At 38.8% G+C, this 19,903-nt stretch overlaps 1 protein-coding gene across 3 annotated transcripts in view; it reads right to left on the bottom strand.

Moving 5' to 3' along the window:
• The window catches only part of HPSE (heparanase), a 38,925-nt gene that overhangs the window by 2,246 nt on the left and 16,776 nt on the right, over positions 1–19,903 (bottom strand). Inside the window, exons 4-11 of one of the 3 annotated variants that reach the window (XM_042984261.1) lie at positions 15,610–15,783; positions 13,445–13,613; positions 13,070–13,117; positions 12,415–12,508; positions 11,444–11,550; positions 9,626–9,740; positions 5,765–5,883; positions 4,757–4,903 (exon numbers count right to left, since the gene is read on the bottom strand). In XM_042984261.1, the coding sequence (XP_042840195.1) occupies positions 4,757–4,903; positions 5,765–5,883; positions 9,626–9,740; positions 11,444–11,550; positions 12,415–12,508; positions 13,070–13,117; positions 13,445–13,613; positions 15,610–15,783 (973 nt within the window). The remainder of the gene's footprint in view (positions 1–4,756; positions 4,904–5,764; positions 5,884–9,625; positions 9,741–11,443; positions 11,551–12,414; positions 12,509–13,069; positions 13,118–13,444; positions 13,614–15,609; positions 15,784–19,903) is intronic. The other 2 variants (XM_042984262.1, XM_042984263.1) reach the window with 2 other exon arrangements.

The following is a 19,903-nucleotide window of genomic DNA, read 5'->3' as shown; positions in this document are numbered from 1 at the left end:
GAGAGAAAGAGCAGGGAAGAGCAGAGAGAGAGAGAGAGGGAGAGAAAGAATCCAAAGCAGGCACCATGCTGCAGCACTGAGTCCAATGTGAGGCACAATCCCACAAATCTCCACATTATGATTTGGGCTGAAATCAGGAGTTGGACACTTAACTGACTAAGCCACCCAGGTGCCGCTCATCATAATCATTTTTAATATATCCTTCATCTCTTTTATGTATGTACACCCATATTTTCATTTAAACAAAAATGAAGATATAATACGTAGTCTCTCCCTCTTTTTTTTTTATGTTTATTTTTGAGGGGGGTGTGGCAAAGAGAGGAGGACAGAGGATTCAAAGTGGGCTCTGTGCTAACAGCATAGACCCCGATGTGGGACTCAAAATCACAAACCCTGAGATCATGACCTGGGGCGAAGTCGGGACACTTGACCAACTGAACCACCCAGGTGCCCCAGTCTCTTAAAACTTGATTCTTGGGGCGCCTGGGTGGCGCAGTCGGTTAAGCGTCCGACTTCAGCCAGGTCACGATCTCACGGTCTGTGAGTTCGAGCCCCGCGTCAGGCTCTGGGCTGATGGCTCAGAGCCTGGAGCCTGTTTCCGATTCTGTGTCTCCCTCTCTCTGCCCCTCCCCCGTTCATGCTCTGTCTCTCTCTGTCCCAAAAATAAAAAAAATAAAAAAACGTTGAAAAAAAAATAAAATAAAAAATAAAAAAACTTGATTCTTTTTCCCTTAGCACATCTTAACATTTGCTCACACCATTAAACATTCATCCACCACATCATTTTAACAGCTGTACAGGATTTCACTGTGTGAGCATATTAGCTTGTTAGTTGTCTAGTGTTTGGTTGTTTACAATTTAGAATTATCAAAGATCCCTCAAACTCAGGGCACCTGGGTGGCTCAGTCGATTAAGCATCCAACTTCAGCTTAGGACGTGATCTCACAGTTTGTGGGTTTCAGCCCTGCGTTGGGCTCTGTGCTGATAGCTCAGAGCCTAGAGCCTCTTCAGATTCTGTGTCTCCCTCTCTCTCTGCCCCTCTCCTGCTCGTCTCTGTCTCTCTCAAAATAAACACTAAAAAAAAAAACAAACCAAAAACCAAAAACCAAAAAACAAAGATCCCTGAAACTCTATCCTAAGTATCAGTCAGCAGAAAAATTAGTTTCCATTTAACCTTTGTTAGGTGCCCCGCTCTGGGGGCTGTACCTAAAGTCTTAAATAAAAGATAACCATGATTGTGCTAGAGGCCATCAAACCTGCACTGCATTTACACTCGGTCCACATGCGCGTGAGTTTTGTTTTAGTACCTATATCACATCAATTTTTAGAGGAGATTGGGGAGGAAATGCCATGACCATCATCAGGAAACCACAAACAAAAATAGGCCTTGAAAACATCTCTGTATGTCAGTAGTAAGAGCTGTTCTGCACGCAATTGAGAACCATTTTCAAGGGTACATAAAAAAGTTTCAGAAATGCTTTAGGAGAGGCCATCAAGCTTAAAGGTAAACTTCATCATTATAAATTAATACTGCTGTGGGTTAAGATGATAAAACATGGGCAAGATAATACCCTATACCATCTGGCTATGTTGTTTAATCGGCTGTAAAAATCACTAAAGTATGCTATCAATATATTGAGTATAAGCTTAAAGCATGCTGATTATTTCTGCATCAGGCTGGGTAAATCAGGGTAGGATTTTATTCAAGATTAGTATCTTGTTTCATATTTTGAGGTCAGTAACATGATGATAAGAAATAGAAGGCATGCTTGTCAAGTTTCAGATGAAACAGAGCTGAACAGAATTAGCAAGCAAAAGTAATCTGAATTAGGGATTCTGGACAAAATTGATCTGAGATAAATATAGGATACTGCTTTTATATTAAAAATATATTCACTCAACGCTTACTATGGAGGACCTTCTGTTGGTATTATACAAGTTGTTCAACTAAAAAATGATTTTTTGGGGGGGCGCCTGGGTGGCTCAGTTGATTAAGTGTCCGACTTCAGCTCAGGTCATGATCTCACGGTTGGTGAGTTCAAGCCCCGCATCAGGCCCTCTGCTGACAGCTCAGAGCCTGGAGCCTGCTTTGGATTCTGTGTCTCCCTCTCTCTCAGCCCCACCCTGCTCACACTCTGCCTCTCTCTCTCTTTCTCTCAAAAATAAATAAACATTAAAAAATGATTTTTTTTTTTAAAGATGATCATCTGGGGCGCCTGGGTGGCTCAGTCGGTTAAGCGTCCGACTTTCAGCTCAGGTCACGATCTCGCGGTCCGTGAGTTCGAGCCCCGCGTCGGGCTCTGGGCTGATGGCTCAGAGCCTGGAGCCTGCTTCCGATTCTGTGTCTCCCTCTCTCTCTGCCCCTCCCCCGTTCATGCTCTGTCTCTCTCTGTCCCAAAAATAAATAAACGTTAAAGATGATCATCGTTTAACCCTCTGAGGTCATTAGAATACACAAGTGTCCAGACTGTACACTCATCAAACTTATCTGGGGTACTTTCGCAACATTTTATTTTATTTTTTGCAACATTTTAAAGAGATAAAAGTATAAGTAATATACACTCATCACAGAGAATTTAGGGTAAAAAAACATAATCCATAATTTCACGAATTTTCCATTAATAATTGATAAGCATGAAATGTGTGATCAGAATGCAACAGGGTCTGATAAACAAAGAGAAGAATCATTGAAGAAATGGCATATTTAGCCTGGAGAGACGACAATCCAATTGTCCTTCAGATATTGGAGTTATTCTGGAGGAAATGAGGTATTTGGTATTGTTCCAGATTAAGGGTAGCAAACTCAAGGGCCCACAAGAGCCAAGGAATTTATATGTGCAAGTGCAGTAGGACAGGGTCATAGAGGTAACAGGATCACGGAGGGACTGTGAAGAACCTGTCTCAAGTAAACAACCCCAATTCAACTCCATCAACTTGGGGAAATAAGCCCAGAGTTGCTAGAGTATCTATCTTTTATTTATTTTTTTTTATTTTTTTTAATTTTTTTTTTTAACGTTTATTTATTTTTGAGACAGAGAGAGACAGAGCATGAACGGGGGAGGGTCAGAGAGAGGGAGACACAGAATCCGAAACAGGCTTCAGGCTCTGAGCTGTCATCACAGAGCCCGATGCAGGGCTCGAACTCACGGACCGCGAGATCATGACCTGAGCCGAAGTCGGACGTCCAACCAACTGAGCCACCCAGGCGCCCCTAGAGTATCTATCTTTTAAAGAAAAGATAGAAATCCAGATATTTTCATAGTTGTCAATTTTAAAATGTTCGTAATTTAGTAAAAATAAGAATACGGAGCACATGCCAACCTCCCCTACCACGAGAAAAAGAGGGAGAAAAAGCTCTCTAAACCCACTTGTCCATAGGCATGAGGTGCAGTTTCCAACCTCTGCTCTCCAGGACAGAACTCAAAACAGGAGATGAAAAGCAGAGAGAGGCTCACATTACCCTTGAGAGGACAGCTGCCTGGAGAGGCTTCGAGATCCAACAGATGAGCCATCAAACAGCTGAATGGCTTAAACTACCCATCTAAGGTTGGACTAAAATATCTCTTAACACACTTCCAACTCTACAACTATTATTCAGTTACTTCAGAAAAGCTTTTCCCTTGTCAGCATCAGATACAAATATGCTAAAAATACCCATTTCCAAAACTTAGAACCCAAATAAAAAAAAAAGTATGGGTTACCCAAATATGTATTATTTACTTTACAAAAAAGAAAAGGTTTAAACAGCAAGAAAATGGGTAAGTAAACCATGATATTTCATAAAACATGTAGCCCATTAAAAATGTCTACAAAGGCTATGTATGGAAAGACATTTTGGAAAACTTGTGGGTGCCCTCCCTTTTTCTTTTCCCATTAGGCATTGTGTGATTACAGTTGTGGTAAAATAAAGCATAGGGGAAAAATAAACAATGGTACCCAATGTTAATGATGTTTGCCTATGGAAGATAGGTCTTTGTAGAAAGCATGCTTACTGTCCTTTGGCAGGTTCTGATGCTAATTATCACTGAAAACATCACTCATTTGCAGAGACAGGAGGAGATGATGAGAATGTTGTTAAACTCTTATAATTTTTTATTCTCCAATGTGAGAAGAGTCATGATGAAAAGAGCTCCTTCCAACACACATTGGACAGAATCTTACAATGGTTTTGGGCCTGACTCTTCAAGGGTCATAGTTATTTAGGGTATTCTGTTGAATACGGTCTCTTATAAGACATATCCAATGACTGGCTTTTAAAACCATAATGATTATGACCAACTTCAAATAATTCACCTCAAAGCTATACTTCTGGACATTTTATTTTCTTACTCTAGCCAATATAAAACTACTTTAACACGGTAAGAGAGTGACACTCAGCTTACATGGTGTAATATTGTGCCCTTAGTACAATCATACTTAGGTATGTTTTGCTTTACTGACTCTGTTACCAAGAATTATAACTCTTTTTTGAGCAAATAATCTCAATGTCTTGAGGGGATCTTGAAGTATCAAGTTGTTTTGAAATGCAAAATATTCCCTAAGTTAACTGCTAAATGTTTTCATATCCTTCTGTGTTGGACTCTGAGTGAGTTATACCTGTATGGATAAGTATTCATCTATAAACTTCATGAATATTAAGAATTGTTAGAACTTGAAATCATTGACATTTTTTTTTGCTCCCTATCAACACTCTCTATTCTGATAAATACCAATGAATTTTGTGAAAGTTCGAAATGAAGAAAGGAAAATTACTCACTTAGAAAGTAATCCATCAGGCCCTAAAGGTTTTACGAGGTATTTGTCCACTTGTTTGTCAAATAAATGATACGGCAACTGCAAGCGTTTGGTGACATTATGGAGGTTTAAGGCATACAGGGTTAAATCTCCTTCTTTATACCTTGGGCTAAAAGCAAATAGATTAACTCAATAAAAATAGTTATCTAACTTAAGCAATTAAAAACTCAATTACAAACATAATCATGGAGACTAAGTATTAGTATCTATAATGATGATGGGCCCTCTTTTTATCCTTCCTTTCATGATTACATTGGACAACTCATGTGGTCCTATTTGAAAAGATAATTTAATTTTTAAAAAAATTTTTTCTTAATGTTTTTATTTATTTTTGAGACAGAGAGAGACAGAGAATGAGCAGGGGAGGGGCAGAGAGAGAGGGAGACACAGAATCCGAGGCAGGCTCCAGGCGCTTAGCCATCAGCACAGAGCCCGATGCGGGGCTCGAACTCACAGACTGTGAGATCATGACCTGAGCTGAAGTCGGACTCTCAACCAACTGAGCCACCCAGGCGCCCCTGGAAAGATAATTTATACAATATTTTTCTTCACACTACCATTTTCTGGGTGACAGCATTCTGAGATCTTTGCTGCTTAGCCAGACTGAGTTGCCAGGAAGCTGGTCAGCCCACCCATGCTCAGACACAGAAAGGTTAAATAATAAAGTGAATTTTGTGGGTTCCTATGAATTCAAATTATAAACCATACAAACAGCAGCTTTTTCTATCATTACTTTAAAAAAAACTAAAACAAACAATAAAATTAAATCTATTGACACTTTTCAGAATTTCCATCCAGACCCTTCCCCTACTTCCTAGTGGGTCCTCACTATTTAAAGAGTTCTCATTCACCAGAAATGACAGATGGCTTTTTTTTTTTGTAGCTATAGTTATTACTTTATTATCATCCTATCAGGAAGGACATATTACTGATTAAAACTTGACTGGAAAAGGGTGTGTTACATACTTACTGGTTGATGTTGGTACAGTGAAGGTATACTCGAAGTTTCCTGCTGTCTGGACCTTTCACGCTTGCCCTTAATACACTGGTGCCCACCAATTTCTTGAACAGAAGAGATAGCCAATAATCCTAGTTGGGTGGTTGGGGAGAGGAGGGACAAAAGTAGATCTTTACTTATTTCTTTATTTATCAAAAACAGTGTGAGCAAATAGTTAACCTTACAAAGACTGTGACTGTTATCCTAGAGGTATTTAAATGGAATACATCTTTTGATCCATGTTCCCACCATGAATCTGAGGGCAATTTCTTGTTCGCTGATTTTTATCACGGGAGGACTGTATTCCCACAATTCTGAAAGCCATGACCACTAGGGAGTTATATCTTCAAGAATGCAATTCATTGCTGAGAGAGTTTAAATGTTCTTTATTATCTATCACCAAGAATTCAAAGCAAAGCTCAAAGCAGAACTTTTAGGTATGCACATGTACACACACTCACCTACACACAAAGGCAGGTTTTTACAATAAAACTTCTGTCTGCTTAAGAGATTAAAATACTTTATTTCTTTACTTTTTTTTTTTTTTTTGGTTTTTAAGCAATCTCTACACCCAATGTGGGGCTCAAACCCACAACCCGGAGATTGAGAGTCACACACTCCACGGACTGAGTCAGCCAGGTGCCCGTAAAATAATTTCTTTTAGAACCTTATAATCCCCATTCCTGAATGGGTTAGGCAACAATCATCGCTAGCTATCAAGGTTCTTAAAAAAAAAAAAAAAAAAGGAGAGAGAGAGAGACAACCAGAGATCATGTGCCTGTTGATGGAAGCATGCCACATCTCCTTTGAAGAATTATTGCAGGGGCGCCTGGGTGGCTCAGTCAGTTAAGCGTCTGACTCTTGATCTCAGCTCAGGTCATGATCTCACGGTTCATTGAGTTCGAGCCTCGTGTTGGGCTCTGAGCTGACATCATGGAGCCTGCTTGGGATCCTCTCTCTCCCTCTCTCTGTGCACCTCTCCTGCTCTCTCTCAAAATAAATAAATAAATAAATAAAACACATTTTAAAAATTCTTTTAAAAAAAAGTTTTGTATTGCAAAACAAAACAAAAACCAAAAATCTGAATAAGCTCAAGCCTCTAGATCTAACTGCCAGTTTACAAGAAACAGAGGAACATACTAAAGGACAGTGCAGGAAGAAATGTAGCAAAATTCAGAATGTGGGAAACACCACAGAACAAATTGCCTGCTCCCTTTCAATAATTAATTCCATAACACAAAAAAGGAGTGGGAAGGGAAACTTCAAGATTAGCAGACTTAAGAGATATTTCAACCAAATGCAATATATAGATGTTGTTTGCATCCTGAAGTGACTAGGCCAACTATTAAATACATTTGAAAAATAAATAAATAAAAACATTTGTGACAGTAAGGAAAATGTGAAACACCCACCGACTAAACATTTGATGATATTGAGGAATTATTGTTAATATTTTAAAGTGTGATAATATTTTATGTTTGTCTAAGGGAGATACATACTGACCTACTGATGGATAGTGATACATCTGAGATTTGCTTGAAAGTAATCCAGTAGGTGGGAGGTGAGGAGTGGGTAGAATTATGGATTAAACAAAACTGAGGATTAAATGCTTTTCTCTCTACTTGAAATTTTCCGTAATAAAAAGTTTGTTGGGGTTTATTTATTTATTTATTTTAAGAGAGAAAGAGAGAGCACACACATGAGTGTGCACACAAGGGAGGGGCACAGAGAGAGCAGAGATCAATCTCACAACCTTGAGATCATAACCTGAGCTGAAATTCAGAGTTGAAGGCTTATCTGACTAAGCTACTCAGGTGCCTAGTTGTTAATTTTTTTGAAGAATATACTCAATGTATATTCCAACTCTTCCTTCTTGAGCTGAGGAAATGTAGACTCAACAGGGCAAACAGCTTTTGTTTCTCTGCTTACATTCAAATTTTTCACTGGAGACAAGAGCAGAATCAACTAAACATTTAAAAAGGAGACATAACTTCAGCGTGGTTTGGTGACTGGTAGGATAGAAAGCATTCAGGCCTCAGAGCCAGGATTTGTATGGAATTCTAAAGTAACATGGGACAACTGTGTGACAGCCAGCTTATCCCAAAACCTTGTCTCAGTTTGAACTTCCTCATCTGGACAATTGATCTAAGATACCTGCTTTGCCAACTTCCAAGATTGTTATACAAATCAAATAAGAAAACAGCCATGTATGTTGGATTTAAGACTGATTCCCTTGGACCCTGCAGATGTTAAGGGTACCATTTACTCTTGCAAGTTTTTCTAGATGACTGTGAATCTTGAGGAAGGGGGTGCCTGGGCGGCTCAGTTGGTTGACTCTTGATTTCGGCTCAGGTCACGATCCCAGGGTCGTGGGATCAAACCTCTCTTTGGGCTCAGCACTGAGCATGAAGCCTGCTTGGGATTCTGTCTCTCCCTCTCTGCCCCACTTCCCTGCTTGCGCTCTCTCTCTAAAACTAAAATATTAATTAACTAATTAAAAAACAAGCAAACAAAAAAACACAAAGGATCTTAAGCCAAAGATTTATGTTTGGGCACTGAAAAGATATAGACAACGTGGTACTATTTACAAAGACTGACAAGATAAGCTGGCTAATTTCTAGGCAAAGTAAATTTTGTAGAAACTATTTATGTACCTTCCTTGTTCAAGGTCCATTTCAGAAAGGGCCAGCAGCAGATTTGGGATATTTGTCTAATGAAATTATCATGTTTGGTTTAACTCTATAGTTGATTTATAATATACTTGGCGAAGATATATTCCACTTGTTACAAGGTCATTTTGTAAAAATTTTTTAAAAGTTATGAACCAGGTGCTTTGTGAGTTTGGACTACTATAGATTAAAAGCAACTTTGTTGGGAAATCTATCTACAAACCACAAAAACCTAGCTTATATTTTGGCATGTGCTTTCTGCCAAACTTTCTTAGCTTTCCTACAGTATTCAAATAATTCCCTTAGGAATTATTCTTTGAAAATACATATCTTCAACTGCCACTTTAGACTACAAAAATCAAGGTCCTACTTCTCAGGGCTGTATCTATACTATTCCAAGTTTTAGACATATATTTCCAGGTAGCTTTTTATATAAAAAGTCTACATCTCCTGATTTAGCACCAGATGCAGTCAGAGGTAGGGTAAAACTGACACTGTATTCATAAATATCTTGAAGATTATTAACAAGATAGCCAATTCTTAGGGTGAGATTTTTGAACAAATACATAGTACTGATTTATCTCAAAGTTAAATAAATTATAATTTCATGCATAAAAAACTTTTGAAGCTTTGGATACTGTAGGTAATTTTAACTTTGATTTAATTTGCAAAACATTGTTTTTGACCCAAGTTTGTTATCTTGTAAAATCGGAGTCACAAAGTTTCAAATTGTCCCTTTAAAAAAAAAAATCCCGGGGTCCCTGGGTGGGTCAGTGGGCTAAGCATCTGACTTTTGATTTCTGCTCAGGTCATGATCACACAGTTCACAGGTTTGAGCCCCACATTGGGCTCTGTGCTGACAGCATGGAGCCTGCTTGGGATTCTCTCTCTCTCTCTCTCTCTCTCTCTCTCTCTGCCCCTCCCTTGCTCACTCTCTCAAAATAAATAAATAAACATTAGGAAAAAAACCAAACCCATAACACACCCCAGGTGGCACACATTAGAATGGATGATCTCTAAGGTTTCTTCCAATTCATCATTTCAGGGTCTACTTGTTAAGAATACTGAATTTATTGACAGGATTGACTTTTATTAGGAGCTTGATACAGGGGTGCTCAATATACTCTATTCTACTCATAGCAATAGGAAAATAACAATCACTTACAGGTAAAGGTTCGAAGTTTTGATCCACTAAGTGGTAGTTTCCGGCTCCAAAGAGCACTTGCCTCATCACCACTTCTATGCCCATTCTAGCCGACAGGCCCAGTTTATCCAGCCACCTGAAAGGGAGGGAGGCCCAGCTTTCTTCAGGTTTGGAAAACAAAAAAACTCAATTCTAATTACACACTATTCTGATTTATTCATCTATGTGGGAGGAATTGACAGGAAACCAGAAAAGTGGTATTAATTACAAAGAAGCTATTCAGATGAAATGGAGACTATCCTTTCCTTTACATGTTCCCACACTTGAGCATGATAATAAATCCTAGAGTACTATTAATATGCCATATGAGTTTCTTTCGGGGTAAGAAAACTTCTGCAAAGCAGAGTAGACAAATTCTCACCCTACAGGCAATCGTTCTCCATCTTGCTGGATACCCTCCCCACTTCCCCACTCCCAGACCCATGTAAGGGCTAAAGAAAAGCCTGCTTGTAGTCCACAGTAGTACAATGTGAAATAAGTAAAATCACACCTAGACTTTTATGGCTGTCCCCCTCCACTCCCTCCATCTTTGGTGGATGGCAAAACAAACACCTTTATCCTTCATTCTCCTCCTCATGCCCCTCATGAGCAAAAATGATTTTTTTTATTATGGATTTATAAGAATGAGGATAGGAGAGGAAAGAGAATAAGTCTCAGTGTGAGGATATAGAACTATAGATTAAGAGGGTTAATGGAGTTATGGAATATAAGTAAACCAGTTGTTTAAAGCAATCAGATTTGTAATAGGTACTTGTCCAAAGGATACAAAAATGCTGATTCAAAAGGGCATATGAACCCCAATGTTTATAGCAGCACTATCAATAATAGCCAAAGTATGGAAAGAGCCCAAATGTCCATTTACTGATGATGAATGGATAAAGAAAATGTGGTAGATACATACAATGGAATATTACTCAGTGATCAAAAAGAATGAAATCTTGCCATTTGCAACAACGTGGATGGAACTAGAGGGTATTATGCTAAGTGAAATAAGTCAGAGAAAGATAAATATCATATGACTTCACTCATACGTGGAATTTAAGAAACAAAACAGAAGGACATGGGGAAGGGAAGGAAAAATGAAATAAGATAAAAACAGAGAGTTTGTTCTCTGTAGAACAAACTGAGGGTTGCTGGAGGGGAGGTGGGTAGGGGAATGGGCTGAAGGGTGATGGGTATTAAGGAGGGCACTTGTTGGGATGAGCACTGAGTGTTGCATGTAAGTGATGAATCACTGGGTTTTACTCCCGAAACCAGTACTACACTGTATGTTAACTAACTTAAATTTAAATAATAAAAAAAAAAAGCAATCAAGTTTCTGGTGGTTGGATAAAGAGGTGATTTAGTAAGTCTTGAAACTCATTGGTAGTTCCTCTGGTGAGACCTCACACTTCCGACTCTAAACTCCTTGGGAATCTATGAATAAAGCTACTATAAAAGTACACTAAGAATCCTTCTCAGACTCAAACCTCTAGAGGCACTCTTTTGCATTCGCTTTCTGAGGAAGGAATCCTTGGCATATTTATGGGCCATAATTAAGGAACAACACTTCTAAAGCAATTCATTCATACGATGATTAATTAGGGACACCCATTAAAGATGCCCAACAAACTTGAATAAAATGATTTCTTACAAAATGCGGCATGAATTTTGGGTCTCAGCCCTAGAAACTTTCTTTGATCAGCTTTTTGGCTGATGAGCCATCTCAGCAGAATCTGTTTAATAAAAGGCCAGGAGAATGCTGCAGCCTGGCCCCTGAGGCGGTGCTGCTTCACTCACATAAAGCCAGCCGCAAAGGTGTTGGACAGCAATGGCGCTCCACCCCCGTATGCAGAGCTTGTTTCTCCTAACCAAACTTTCTTGTGGGGTCTCGTCTCCTCAACAACCTGTGGAACAGGAAAGTCCCCATTATATTTGCAAACAAGCTGACCAAATACGGTGTTGAAGATTAATGACGTTTAAAACTCTGTGTTCCCAGACTGATTTGTCCAATATAGTTACAACAAAACATGTTCGTGGTCATTGAGGTCTTGGGCAATTTACTTTTATTGGAATACTAAATTGTGGAAGGAATTTAAATAATCCCATTCCTATGGCCCGTGAGGCTATTCCATAAGGAGGTATTTTTAATTTTTAATTGATATGCATGGATAACATCTGATGCTAAGGGGGACTGGTGGTGAATAAGTACCTGTTATCTAAAATTGGAAAAACATGTAAATTTATATACTTATAGAATTTAGAATTAGCTAGACTACACAATAAGGACTGGTTTTACAGACGTGCCTCCTTATCTGCGATTTTGCAGTTTCGGTTACCCATAGTCAACCGTGGTCTGGAAGCAGATGATCCTCCTTCTGACCTATCATCAGAAGGTCAATAGTAGCCTAATGCTATGTCACAATACAATTGTCATTTGCCTCACTTCCTCTCATCACGTAGGCATTTTATCATCTCACATCACCACAAGAAGAGTGAGTGCAGTATGAGAAGATATTTTGAGAGAACACATTCATATAACTTTTATTACAGTATATTATTATAATTGTCCTATTTTATTATTAGTTGTTGTTAATCTCTTACTGTGCCTAACTTATAAATTAAACTTTATCATAGGAATGTATGTATAGGAAAAAGTATATTTAGGTTTTGATATTACCTGTGGTTCCAGGCATCTACTGAGGGTCTGGGACCATATACCCTACAGATAAAGGGGACCACTCTACATTAAAAAAAAAAAAGACTATTACCTGGAAAATTTTTTGCACAGATGAAGCAAAAGTGTCTAACACATCAGGGTTTAGAAAATCCTCCTTGGTAGCAATTCGTCCATTCAAGTAGTAGCTAAATTATTCAGAAAATATTCAGAAACAAACAAACAAACAAACTTTACTTTCTGCTTTTAAATTAGTTGGCTCCCTGGCTCTCCTTCCTACCTCTTCCCACCCCTCTGTTATTAAGAAGAAGAAGAAGAGGAAGAGGAGAAAGAAGAAGGAGGAGGAGGAGGAGGAGGAGGAGGAGGAGGAGGAGGAGGAGGAGTTGTTCTAGTAAGAAGAGACCAAGATGAAAGGGAATCAGTTACTCTGTTTTGAAAAGACATAGTCACAGTGCAGGTACTTACGGGTTACCCGTTCTTTGGCAAGCATATTGATCTTAGCTACTTATCTGCTCCATGATTTAAATGATAGTATGCCTTGATCTTATAGAACCTACCACATTATTTAAAATAAAGTTAAAACTTTTGTTTTATTAATATTAAGTGTGTAGTACAGTGCTGCTTGAGATATTATTTGTTTCTTATTGGAACTATGCATTAGCAGTTAAATGAAAACACGTTTTTGAAAACTAAGTAATAAGTAAAACTAGCATTAGTTTCTTAGTACTAAGAGCAGGAGACATACTTACTGGTGCCATGTAACTGAATCAATCACTTCTCCCCCAGCCTTCAGGAAACTAGAAAAAGAAATCTATTATGATCTTCACTTAATCCTCATATGCACAATATATATATGTACACAATATATGCACAGGAGTTTCATTTCTTAGAAATGGGCTGGTTACTGCTTTAGCATCAGGCCAAGTACAAACTTCCTAATTCTTATACAAATTATATTGTAGGTTCCATTTGCCCCCAGATTCTTGGTATTCTGAGCCAGTCAATCTTTTCCTCTTTTGGTAAAACATTTGCTTAGGTAGCAAATGGTTTAATAACATGAGGATTCTCCACCAGAGAGCAATATTATTTTTAAGAAAAGGGATTCTGCTTCCTCTAGTTCCTACCTCGTTAGCATCTTGACAGTCTTTCCTCGAGGCTGGCCAATATCAGGACCATAGAGATTCACAGTTTTGAAAGTGGATTTTGCTAGAAGTTTATGCAACTTGACAAAATCTTCTCCTAACTGCAATCCATCGATGAAAATACCAGCCTTCTTCCGGAAACTGTTAGGTTCTGAAAGACAGCAATTCTCAAAATAATCACGTATCTAGAAATTTTGCATTTAAAAGCAAACAAAATGGCAGCATATAAAAGCAGGAAAACATTTCCCAATTACAAAAATTTAGAGTCCAAAAGGCAAGAATAGTAAAACCTCCCTTTTTATAAAGAAGATACTTCAGTAAAACAAAAGTTTAAATGACAAAACTGAAGTGTGAGAGAGCATTAAAACAATTTGAAGTTAATTAATGGGGATACTAAACTAATGGGTATTGTGGAAATATTCTACATCCAGTATTTAATAAACTAATTTACTTTAAAAAGACAAAAAGTTTGGGTAGGAGGGGAAGACATTTAAAAATTGATTTCTCAATGCCATTAAAGGCCTTATTAAGACTGTTCATTCACAGCCACCTGGGTGGCTCAGTTGCTTAAGCCTCAGACTCCAGCTCAGGTCATGATCTCGAGGTCTGTGAGTTCCAGCCTCACGTCAGGCTCTGTGCTGACAGCTCAGAGCCTGGAGCCTGCTTCAGATTCTGTGTCTCCCTCTCTCTGCCCTTCCCCTGCTCTCTGTCTCTGTCTCTCTCTCAAAAATAAATCAACATTTTAAAAAATTGAAAAAAAAAGACTGTTCATTCACAAATCAGATGTACAGGTGAGCTTAGAAATGGCCATGCTGAACACAAGGGAGGGGGACACAGAAGTGTTCAATCTACTTCCCCAAAACACCTTGCCCAGGCTCTCCCTTCTCCTTGTCTCTGGAAAACAGACCTCTTCCTTGCAAAATGGAGCCCAAGGAAGAGGAAAGCATGATGGCATAGCTCTTTTATCTTACTCTGAAGAGCACGGGTGGGGAATGGGTACAGTAGAAAAGTAGGGAGGGAGGGATAGATATATAGAGATGCGTAAGGATGGGTTCAGATGACCCATTGTCCACGTGGCTGCCATTATTCAAAGTTGTTCAGCATCTAGCTAAGATATGGTTACGGTTACCTCTACCCCTATATTCTATGTTTTGTGCTTTAATTTGCCAGTAACTCTCAGCAACCTGATCTCTAAATCTGCCTCTAGACATTACTATAATACTTACCACTATAGACATATATCTTATTTCTTTGCTTGCCTTCTTGTTGATCTGCTTCCCTTCCTCTAGAATGGATCTCCCAGGAAAGCAGGGACCTTGCTCAGGAGCCAGACTACCTGGGTTCAAATCCCAAGTCCTCCACTTGGTAGCCCAGCATCACACAGTTATTTATCTAAATTTTTGTGCCTGCTTTGGTCACGTGTAAAATGAAAGTCATAATTGTATCCACCGCAGGGTGGTTATAAAGATAAAATAATACTTATTAAATGCTCAGAGCTGTTCTGGGAATGGAGTATGTGTCCATGATATCACTACATCTCATTTCCCATTTTTTTTCAGTTCCATTGGCTCATGTGTGGAAAAAGCACCATAAATATGTTTAAATGAATGTGGCTGATCATTAGTACTTTAGTTAGAATTTACAAGTTCCTTGCAAAAAAGTGAAGAAGGAAGGAAACAATCAGGAGCTTGACCTGGGTAGGATTCTATACTAGGAATTTCTAGCTTAAGCATATCATGACGGTTAGGATGGAGTTGCTAAGATAAACTGACAAGTGGAGAAACAGAGAAAGAAATGGAAGGGGGTAAAAGCAAAGTGCCTGCTTTACAGTTTTGCTGAGTCCAGCCTGCCATCCATAATAGGATTAAGTGACCCTAAAAATGTCAAGTGAACCTGGGAGCTGTGGAAGTTTCTGGGTCCAACTAGTTGTCTTCAGCTCAAGTAAAACAAAACTGGGATTAACAATAGGTTCTGGGATATATAAAGGAGTTTTCTGCCATAAGCAGAAAAGTTGCACTGTTGAGCACGGGTACAAGTGTGCCAAGCCAGAAGAATATTTGCTAATATTAAAAAGAATGTCATAAACAGGAACAACTAATGCCAAAGGGTAATCTCCTTATTAGTGAAATGTCCCTGGGGGCACTTACCATTGCCTAGTTCCCAAGAAATGTTATAATTCTTGGAAGAGCAATAATCCAGGAGCAACTGAGCATTAGAACTGTTCCACTGCAAATCTGCTGTTCGTAGTAAGGCATTTAGACCAAAGATCAAGTCCAGTCCTGAGCAATTTGCAAAAGTATACAGCATATCCACAGAGCTCCCTAAAAAAAAAAAAAAAAATAGTGGCAATTTAATGGTTAGGTCAGCACCACAATAATGAAGGCCTCCAGATTTGTTCTCCAGTGAATTACCATTTTGGTTGTAAAATTGAGGGAATTACAATCCTGAGTTATAAGTGAGAGACAAAAAATGCACAGGCAAATTAAAAGATTAAAAATTAATATGACTTAATTACTTCAGCTTTTGAATCAACTTTCCATGCTGAACCATGTAAAGTACCAGAAGCTTTGGTCTGGTACTCAGGTTTTGTTGATTCAAATGACCTCAGGTGACTTCATGCACAGGCCAGACTGTCATTAGTCAACATAAGCCCCACTCCTCATAATTTAAACATGTCTACTCACAAACTCAGTCACAAAATATTTTGGTAAATTTAGCTATATTTAAAATTATTTTTTGGAAAATTCATGTATATGACTTATTAATTTTAAATAATTAAAATTAGACTTTAAAAATTGGCCTAGGACTATAGATCTGTGGTTTCCAAACTATGTGCCAAGGGATTCTGGCAAACCTCAATACATTCACTACATGGTTGTCAGATTTAGCAAATGAAGATACAGGCATCTGGTTAAATTTGAACTTCAGACAAATAATGAATAATTTTTAATGCAGGTCTATGCAATATTTGAGAAATACAATAAAAAAATTCACTTATCTGAAATTCAAAGTTAACCAGGAACCCTACTCACAGGGGCACTACAGGAGCCTTTAAACATGAGGGAAACAGGGTTCCTGGGTGGCTGAGTTGGTTAAGTGTCTGACTCTTGATTTTAGCTCAGGTCATGATCTCACAGTTTGTGAGTTCAAGCCCTGTGTAGGAGCTTTGCACTGAGTTCGAAGGCTGCTTGGGATTCCTTCTCTCCTTCTCTCTGCCCCTCCCCCCCTCACTCTCTCTCTCAAAATAAATAAATAAACTTTAAAAACAAATAAAGAGGGACACCTATGTGGCTCAGTCAGTTAAGCCTCCGACTCCTGCTCAGGTCATGATCTCACGGTTCGTGGATTCGAGCCCCGCTTCAGGCTCTGTGCTGACAGCTCAGAGCCTGGAGCCCGATTCGGATTCTGTTTCTCTGTCTCTCTTTGTCCCTCCCCTGCTCACGTTCTGTCTCCCTCTCTCTCTCTCTCCCTCTCCCTCTCTCTCTCTCTCAAAAGTAAACATTAAAAAAAATTGTTTAATAAAAATAAATAAACAATTCACAAGGGAAATATCAACCGTGTTGGACACAATGAGAACTATTACTATTAGGTTGTTTGGACCTAACAACTTAGTAATTGAAACACTCAGGTATTTCCTTGGGGCTAAGTAAGATGTGAAAAAAACTTACTGAGTCACTACAGTGCCATAAACTTTTGGGAACTTTTGAACTCCGCTTTTCTAACCATTAGCTTGTCTAAAATCACTTCTTCAGAGTGGCAACAATGTCGGTCTGAATATCATCTTTAAGTCAGGTATCATATGCAGAAGTCTGTAATTTTCAGGTATAGTTAGAGTCATCTGCTGAATAGAAATTCACTCTCAAACTCTCCTAGTTTAAAAACATCTAAGTGAGGGGCACGTGGGTAGCTCAGTTGGTTAAGCGACTGACTCTTGGTCTTGGTTTCAGCTCAGGTCATGATCTCTCAGTTTGTGAGTTCAAGCCACAAATCGGGCTCTGTGCTGACAGTGAGGAGCCTGCTTGGGATTCTCTCTTTCTCCCTCTCTCTCTGCCCCTCCCCACTCATGCCTTCTCTCTCTCTCTCTCTAATAAGTAAACTTAAAAAAAAATCTAAGTGAATTCCTTGGATCAGCATAACAATGAAACCTAAATTTAATACCAATAAAGGCTGGGGGCAGAACGGCTGTAGCAAGTTGTTTGAGTTATTTAGGGTGTTTGCTGTGTCACCCACTTCCACAGGACTGCTGCCTATCATCAAGGAGTTACAGACAACAGGGGCTGAAAAGCTCTCCAGTCCTGCGGCTCAGCATTCCACTGGATCTTGAGCCACACTTTGGGCCAACACAGAGCCTCCAGGGTTATTGACCTCTCTCCAAACCTCCATCCCCATTTTTCTCTGAGGAAACTGGCACCAAAGAAATGAAGTGCTTTGCCCAATACACATGGCTATTTGGTGGCAGTGCCATTACGAGAGCCTGTTGTCAAGGGGTGACTCGACTGTCTTAGTCACAGCTCCATGTTAGACTTGCGTATTGCAAAATCATGCTGCACAAAGTTTCCTGGATCAGGAATCCTAACACCTGAGTTCCAGCCCTGCTCTCCCGCTTACAGATTGTACAATGAGGTGACCCCTTTGCCCTGCATGAGCCTCAGCTATGCATCCACGATCCTGGAACTAGCACCATCGTGTGCCTACTCACAAAATTGAGGTTGAGACAACATATGTGAAAACTCTTTGTAAATCATAAAAAGCCCTTATACATATTAGGCACTGTTATCACATACTCCCTCTATGGCATTTTCACAAAGCCTGGAATGTTCGCATTTTGGAGTATTTATTCAACTTATACTTTACTCTTTTTCTATTTCCTTTTTCCAAATGCAATTGGAATTTACACAGCTTAAAATTCTATTGTACACCTCCTACAACAGAATAGTAACATCTCCTAGAATATGGGCTGTATACTACTCAGTTAGACTCTACTCTTAAAAATAAAACCAACCAAAACACCATCCAGCCTACTCCCTCCTCAAAATAAGAATAAGAAAACTCACAGCTAATTTTCTAATTCCCAATCGTTACCCAGTCTCTTGTCTCTTACTTTATGAGAGTGTAGAAAGACCCCTGGGACAAAAATAATCTAAATGGCACATTAAAAGCTGGCACTGAATAAAAAAAAACAAACAAGAAGAAACAAAACAAAAACACTGGCACTGACTCTTTCCCTGGCATTATGCCTTGTCCGTTTATATAAATGTGTGCAGTTCTAGTGAGTGATAGAGGTGGAGGAGTCAGGCGATGAGGAAGAGAGGTAGAGAAGAAGGAGAACAAAGAATTAGCTCATTAAATATGATTATTGTAATAAGGAAGTTCATTATGCAGTCAGCCACCCCCAGAATTACATCTATAACATTGCTTCCTTTTCCTGCCTAAACAGGTTTACAAAGTTTGTAGTCTTGTGACAAATGTTTCTGTCATCTTCTACTTAAGTGAAACCCACCACCTAATGGGTACTGTAATTAGAAAACTTACCTATATCTTCTAAGACACCTGTTTTAAGGGTGCAGGCCACCGACTAAGCAATTAACCTCTCCTTGCCACAGTGGACTTTTGCTATTTCCTCCATTGGACAATGCCAGCCCAAGGTACTCACACATTACCAACCTCAGTCATCAGTGTGGAACGATGTGTGAAAACATCTATTAGCTTCTGAGATACTTATCACTATATGGAGTTGGTGCCCAGATGAACACAATAGATTCCCATCTATATGTTTCTAAGACACGTATATTAAAATAAAAAAATTCAAACCAGGAGTCAAATGTTTCCAAATACAAATCAACAATCTGTATTTGTTAAATATTTGAGCATTGCCAACAGGGTAGCTGCAATTATAATGACCCAGTTACATAGTTAGTGAAGGAACTTCTTCTGGGACAGGAACTATTGAAGGTCCTAGTCCCAGAGGCAGGGGAAGATGGTAGAAACGTACTATCTTGACTCCAGAAAGATCATGTGAGCTAGGAAATCTTTTTTTTTTTTTTTTTTTTTAGAAAAATTGAAGATAAACTAGTATAAAGTTTAACATGATACAAAATAAAGTAGAAATCAATAGATTATCTAATTCCATGGAATCTTCTCTTAGCAGACCTGTATCATGATTTATTACAGGTGAGACCTTACTGATACGGGTCTCCTGTCACTCCTTTCTTGGGATCTGAAACAGGCCTGCCTTATGCCAAATTCCATTCAACCACAGGTCATTGAATTAAAATGTCAGAGTAGTCCCCCTCCTTTAAAATGTAATAAACAATTTAGAGGACTCTATTAACATGTAAACTATTTTCTGATTTCTTATGTGTCACATTTCTTTCTGTACCTTATAAATAAAAAATACAAAAATTAAAATCCACTGGATACATTGAAATCCAGACAGTATAC

The sequence above is a fragment of the Panthera tigris genome, chromosome B1 (assembly GCF_018350195.1).
Source record: "Panthera tigris isolate Pti1 chromosome B1, P.tigris_Pti1_mat1.1, whole genome shotgun sequence".
Classification (NCBI taxonomy): domain Eukaryota; kingdom Metazoa; phylum Chordata; class Mammalia; order Carnivora; family Felidae; genus Panthera; species Panthera tigris.
The sequence above is the reverse complement of the archived record's forward strand: the minus strand, read 5'-3'. Positions and strand labels throughout refer to the sequence as shown.